The sequence below is a fragment of the Octopus bimaculoides genome, chromosome 3, assembly GCF_046866305.1.
Source record: "Octopus bimaculoides isolate indiv1 chromosome 3, ASM4686630v1, whole genome shotgun sequence".
Taxonomy (NCBI): Eukaryota; Metazoa; Mollusca; class Cephalopoda; order Octopoda; family Octopodidae; genus Octopus; species Octopus bimaculoides.
Window position 1 is genome coordinate 76239840 of NC_142930.1, and position 7500 is coordinate 76247339.

The window sequence follows — 7500 nt, forward strand, 5'->3', positions numbered from 1 at the left end:
AAGTCCCTGTGACTTGTACTTTTGGATCACCGTGAAATCAACTGTTTGTTATATGCAACAAATAGACTTTGAATAAATATTTTGAAAGTTGCTAAAAAAACGTTTCGTTTTCAAGAACCTGAAAATAATAGGGAACTGCTATCCTGTGGTCACCATTAATTTGTGTAATTTGAAAATGATTATCACCTCAGTTTCAAAAATATGACATCACAAATATGGCTAATTATTCATTTAGACCAATTAGGCAAAATTTCAACCAATTTGCTGACCATTCAAATTGTCGTATTTCCTAAAATATTCATCCAAATTTCACAAATGAGGCATCAAAATGTTTCTTTTCAGATGCTCTCCAAAAAAATGTACAGTAGAAGATAGATTTTAATATTTTCAAAAATTCATAGTGATACCTACTCTCAGCAGATTATCTAGACTTTTGTAAAGTTGTGTGTGACAAAGATCATGTAGAATTTAGTCAGATAGGGAGTGAAATATGTGGCATATAAAAATGGTGCCATTTAGAATTTTGTAAGAAGTACAAACTTTATTAGTGTCAATGTATAGCAGTAGTTAGGGATGCTAATCAACACTGTTTAATTGTTATGGAACACATTAGATGACTTCTATTTCATTCACTCACTCTAGACAAAACACCAATCTTGCAAATTTTGGCAGTACTCTCAATCAAATACACTGGGTTATTTGGAGTAGTGTATCTGGTTGGTAGTTCAACCCTTGAGTCCTTCAACCAAATATAGCTTAGAATGTTTATAAAAATTGTAAAAATATTTAATGCATGTAATTAAAAAAAGATATATTTGTATTAAAAATGACAGCAGCTGGTTAGTAGCCTCCTTTATATTACAGGCTGGTTACTCAAGTTATAGAAAGTGGACTGTTTTGATTTTCTACTATAGAAGAATAATTAAATTTAATAGGGAAATAAAAGGGGGAGAAAAGTCAATCTGTTGTCTGACTATAAAAACATTAAACTAACATATGTGTGCATGTGACATGCAATTAAATTTTAATGTTTAGTCTAAGTATACGTTTATTAAAATAAAGCTAATTTCTGAATGTTTTCTTTCTAATCCTCAATCCAACTGGAAGACTACCAGAATTCCCTGCTTCCCACATATATTTACCATGCTGACCAACATCTTGATAAATAAATTTATTTCCCCCACTCCCAAAAGAGTAAAAATAAAATTTTTAAAATCCAAAGATGGAATTAAAAAATGATTTACCTTTTAGATGATTCTCAATTAAAATATAAATTTTCCATTTTATTTGAGATCGTCTTAATTTCAGGAAATTTTAAAATCTTTGAGATAAAGCCATTTACTATTTTACAATTAAAAATAATTTTTTTTTTCTTTTTCTTGTTTCTTTGTAATATAAAGTTTACTTTTTGTATTCAAAAGATTAAGGAGTTCAGAAATTGTTTAATGGTAACAAGTGTATCACACAAAAACAGAAGAATGGGACCAAAGTGATGTTTGCAGACCATAAAATTGTCAAGATGTGCTGGTAAGTCCCAGCAATTGTTTGTCTTCACATTTTGTAAATCAAATTATAAACTTTTTGAAGAGATTTGGTTAAATTTACAAACAGTTTAAACAGCCACAAGGCACTTTTAAATGCCTTATGGCAGTAGCCAGATTTTAGCAAGAGAAGGCAGTGACAGAAGAAAGCTGTAGAAAGGACAACTTTAAAGAGTTTGCAGTATCAGCCCAGTTTGATAATAAGAAATGAGGCACCTTGAGGTTTGCACTGTTGATTTTCATGGTCAGTGGCTTCAGTCAAAACCTAAAGAGTAAAAGAGACAGAAAAATAAGCTAGTGAAGTTAGAAAGCAAATAATAGTAATCAAAATAATAAATAAACCTTTTTTGACTTTATATGTCAGAAAAACCCTCAAAATATGAAATACAAAATAATATCTAAATTCAAATTTACTTAAAGAGGAATAGACAATCAAGTTATACTTACCTAATATTTACTGTCACTGCTGCTTAGACTGTACATATTGATCATCACTTAATTTCAATTTGTAAATCTGTTGCTTTGTGACTTCAACCTGAAAACAAGATTATGAAGGTACATTCAGATTTATTCCAGCATCAGCTGAAAAATAAGGACAACTTTTATTTTGATTCTGTTAAAAATATTAGTTGATAATATGATACAATAGCTGTATTCATGACAGAGTTTTAATGAAATCAACATTTTATGTCTGCTTTCCAAACTGGCATGGGATGCTCAGGCTTAAGTCAGTTCTTATGAAATTTAAAAGGTGGAAAAAAAGTCCAACAGCTGTATCTGGGGGCTCAGTGATCCATAATAATGTTGGTAGATTTAGTCCATTACAAAATGCGACCGTATAGATGCATTTGACATAGGATGAGATGAGCCGCCATCTTCGGGGTAGAGAAGTTCAAAGATGGAATGATTAAATGTGGAGAGCTAAGTGTATTAGAGGGGGGACCAGGGGATATTGAGACAGGGAATGGTGAGAGGAGAAAAGATAATTCAAGAAGAGTGATGGGTTAATAATGAAGCTAGTAAGGGAGTAGTAGTAGAGGTGGGGAGTAGGAAGATGAATAGGAAGGTGGGGTAGATAGTATATGAATGGTAGTCTATTGTATTGAGTTTGTTGAGTGTAGAGATGAAACTATAGAATTATTGGATGAGATAGTGAGAAAAAGAAATGGCAGTTATTTGAGGGAAGTAAGGTGTCTATTTCAGTGGTAGAGGGAAATTACTAATGTATGTAGAAAGGTATGTGAGAAGAGAGAGGGGGTGAGTTAGTGGTCAAGTAAGCAGTGGTTATTGGGATAATGAATGTGCGTTGATATTGGAATGGGGGTACAGTGGTATGCAGAGGTGTATGAAATTAAATAAGGGAAGTGAATAGAAAGAGAGAGAGGTTGACAGATTAGTATCCAAATGTGTGAGGTAGAATTAAGTACTTTTGGTTGAGGAGAAGAAATGAGAAGAGACCACTTGTGAGGGTGGGGAGGCTATGAGGGAGGTGGGATGTAATGGATTAGAGGAATTTGCAAAGGTAGCAATGAGAAGGAATAGTTTAATAAGGAGGTTAGTATTAATTGATGTAGTAAGTTGCTAGGCTGACCTTGTCGTACCTTAAGTTTAATTTTGAATAAAGATACTCATAGTTATGAGATTACATAGATTTAATAAAATGCATGAATGATGAGTAGAAAGATACTCATAGTTATGAGATTACATAGATTTAATAAAATGCATGAATGATGAGTAGAACCTGTGTTTACAAGATAGTATTACATCTGAGAATCTATTAAGTAATGAGGGGTTGTGGTGGTGAAGGATGTTTATCAATTTTCTTAAACATAATTTATGCATACCAATGTTTGTATTGTAAACACACCGGAGTCTAAGTTTCAATCTTTTAAGCACTACTGTCTTCTATACACAAAATATCTGGATCTCATCTGTATACTGTGTGTGCATGAGATAGATAGATAGATAGACAGATAGATAGATAGATAGATAGATAGATAGATAGATAGAGAGAGAGAGAGAGAGAGAGAGAGAGAGATCCAAATTTAGGGAATGGAATAGATAAAACCCAGGCTGCAAATGTTTCATAGCTAGCAGAACCTCGGAAGTAGTAATTACCCAAATGAGAAGTAACCCATTAGCTACTTGTCAGACCAAAGATGCCTTGGTCAAATGAAAGTTATATTGTCATCAAGGGATCCTGTGTTAACTCACTGGAGATGTGGTCAAAAATGCATGGAAAGCACAGAGTGAGAGAAGGGAAAACATTTGTGAAGAAATAATATACAGAAGTGGGTAAATATCTAAATTTGTTAAGGAAGAGAATAAGGGTATGAATACAGAAAAAGAGAGGGGCAAGAGTAGGGGAAAAAATCTGGTATTACTGAAGCTGGCTAGGGGTACATCTTTGTGAATTTAGGCTGGGGTCATTTACTGGGTCTACTGTAGAATAAATAAGTAAATATACTGTGGCACCCGGTAAATACATTTAAACAAAGTCAAAAATATATGCATGCAGTACTATGTGTATAGTCTTAATGTTAAGTGATTTACCTAGAACTACTATGTTCTCCTACTAACCAAAAACATTATCTTTCACCTCCCTCTCCTTCTCTCCCTCTTCTCCAAACAAATTCTAACTTACTACTACTCCTATATCTTCTCTTTCTCTCCTCCTGTTGGCATTCTTCCCCTTTTGTTGGTTTATACCATTGTGAGTCAAGATAAAATTGTGTATCTTAAATTAGGTATCACTATAAATCTTTTAAAATTGTTAAATGTAATTTCTGCAGTACTTTTTCTTGGAGAGCATGCAAAAATAAACTTTTTGATACTGCATTTGTGAAATTTGGATGAATACTATAGGAAATATGACAATGTGAATGGTCAGTGGAATGGTCAAAATTTTGCCTAATTTGCATAAATGTATAAGTAGCTATATTTGAGCTGTCATATCCTTAAAACTGAGGCGATAATCAGCTTCAAATTATAAAAATTAATAGTTACCATGGTACAGAAGTTACCTAATTTTTTTGTCATGTTCTTGGAAAGAAAACTTCTTTTTAGCAATATTTTAAATATTTATGTAAAGCTTATTTTGTTATGAATAACAATTGTAAATTTTTGAAAATTTTGTTTTATAAAAGCTTCCCCTCTTCATTTCCAAGGCTACAGAGAAAAAAAAAGTGGGGAAAATTTCCGTCAAAATGGAGAAAATCAAACTTATGTGGGTGTTCTGATCCAAAACTCAGCCCTACAAATAATTAAATGAAATTACAGCTATTGCAAGCATTTCATATATATTCAGACATGGTTATATTGCCATCTGTTATAAGTAGGGAGCTCAGTTTTGATACACTGGGTATAATACAGGATATAAAACTGAATCTTCTCTATGCTTAGAGCTGTACGATAAATTTAATAAGTATCCTTGGAGAGCTCTGTTTTGACCCTATTTTTGGCACATCATTTTCATGACAAAATATCTACTTTCCTTGGAAAATTATATATCCTTTGAAAGTTCTGGATATGAACTTTGTTCCATATAGTTTTAATCAAAACATAAGATTGCTGCATAATTCAACATAAATGTGAAACAACATTAAACATTGTATAAGGTAAATGAAGGTTTCTGTAGGAACACTTAGTGAGTTTACATGCGCAAGGATGAATTATGATGTTGTTGTCAGTGTTAGATGCAGTAAAATATGGCCTGGTCCTTGATTACCAGCATGAACGTCAAACTTCAAAAAGTAGTTAACTATTAAATGCAGTTCTATATTTAAGAGATGAGGAATTATGTACATTATTTACATTTGACAGATATTTGTCCTCATCTTGTTTGCTGTTAACACATCTTGGCTGATATACCCTCCAGCCTTCATCAGGTGTCTTGGAGAAATTTCAAACCTGGGTTCTCATTCCTGAGGTATTTTTTGATGTTATTATTGTTAATCAGGTCACTGCCTGGAATTGAACTCGGAATCTTGGGGTTAGTAGCCTGCACTCTTAACCACTACGCCATATGCTCATGGGCACTTAACCACTACGCCATATACTCATGGGCACTTAACCACTACGCCATGTGCTCATGGGCACTTAACCACTATGCCATATGCCCATGGGCAATTATGGAGTGAATTTTAGGGCTTATAAATCTAATATTTTCCTATCCTTCCTTAATATCAGTTCCCATATGCTATTCATATCTGCATTCAGTCTGCTTAGGAGGTTGTTGTGTCCTAGCATATGTGCTGCTTCTTTTATTTTTCATATTTTCCAGTGGTGTTCTCTGTCTATTATTTTAACTTCATCCCACAGGGGAAGGTGGTTTCCATTTTTCCATACATGATCAGCTATACCCGATTTATCAATATCTCCTTGTGTCACAGCTTTGCGATGTTCCTCATGTTTCGCCTTTGTATAATCTATCACAGCTGCATAGGATGGAGTACATGCAGTTTTTGGTCATATTCTCTTCTACTGGTGGTTTTACTCGAAGAAGATATTTGTGAAGTGTTGTAATGCTCTTGAATACTGTCCTGATGTCATATGGGCCGCATATCTTTTGTATCTTTTCGGAGAGGCCTTTCACATAGGGTAGACAGACTGTTGACAGTTTATCGGTTTTATCCTCTCTTTTCTTCATAATTGGAGTAGATAGTATGTTTTCGGGGTAGTTGTTGCTTAATAGATTGTTACTGAGCTTGATTATTTCTTCGTGGTGGGTATCACGATTGCTACTTATATACTTTGCTCGATGTTTTAGGCACTGAGCAATTCCTCGCTTTACACTGTATGGATGGTGGAAATTGAAGTTAAGGTATCGTCCAGTGAAAGTCGGCTTGCGGTATATGGATGTCCTGAATCCAGACATAGTGTGTGTTATTAATATGTCCAGGAATGCTAGCTGATTGTCTTTTTCTTTTTCCATTGTGAACTGTATGGATGGCTTTATTGAGTTCACACGATTTAACAGCACTTAGACATCTTCATGGTGGGGCCAGAGAATAAAGGTGTCATTAACATATCACAGCCATAGGATTGGTTTTAGTGGTGTTGATCCTAAAGCCAAATTCTCAAAGTATTCCATGTATATATTGGCTATTATCGGTGATAATGGCGAACCCATAGCTAAACCCTCTTCATGTCAATATATATCAGTATCCATACTGAAATAGGTAGTTTCTACACAGAAGGTCAACATTTCCATCAAGTTTCTTATTGTTATACTAGTGCGTTCTTTTAGATGGGTGTCTGTCACTAGTTTTTCTTGAATCACTGATAGTGCTTCACCAGTTGGGACTTTGGTGAACAGGCTTATCACATATAGACTCACCATCTGGTTGGATTCAATGGAGGTATCCTTGATCAATTCTGTGAAGTGGTTGGAATTCTTCACATATGATGTTGACCTTCTTGCTAATGGACTGATTATATCCACAAGGAAATGGCTCAGTGGATGACATGCTGAACCTCTACAGCTCACTATAGGTCTTAAGGGAATACCATCCTTGTGAATATTAAGGAAACAGTACATGTGTGGTAGTTTACTGTAGTGTTGAGTCAGTTGTCTGTACTTCATTGGTGTAAAGTGATCCTTGTTCTTGATCAAGATCTGTGACAACTTCTTCTCTGTTTTCAGAGTTGGGTCTTTCTTTACTTTGCTGTAGCTACCATCACTTATAAGACTTGCCAATTTTTCCAAGTAGTCAGACTTGTTCATCACCACTGTAGACAGAGAACACCACTGGAAAATATGAAAAATAAAAGAAGCAGCACATATGCTAGGATACAACAACCTCCTAAGCAGACCAAGTGCAGATGTGAATAACATATGGGAACCGATTTAAGGAAGGATAGGAAAATATTAGATTTTTAAGCCCTAAAATTCACTCCATAATTGCCCACAGGCATATGGCATAGTGGTTAAGAGTGTGGGCTACTAACCCCAAAATTC

General features: G+C 34.4%; 1 protein-coding gene across 2 annotated transcripts in view; it reads right to left on the reverse strand.

The window, feature by feature from the left end:
* Positions 1–1158: 1158 nt before the first annotated feature.
* Positions 1159–7500, reverse strand: part of LOC106871622 (protein scribble homolog) — a 772291-nt gene continuing 765949 nt past the window's right edge. Inside the window, exons 40-41 of one of the 2 annotated variants that reach the window (XM_089349239.1) lie at positions 1989–2076; positions 1159–1806 (exon numbers count right to left, since the gene is read on the reverse strand). In XM_089349239.1, coding sequence (XP_089205365.1) covers positions 2002–2076 — 75 coding nt within the window. In that variant the 3' untranslated portion in view covers positions 1159–1806; positions 1989–2001. The remainder of the gene's footprint in view (positions 1807–1988; positions 2077–7500) is intronic. The other variant, XR_016241095.1, reaches the window with a different exon arrangement.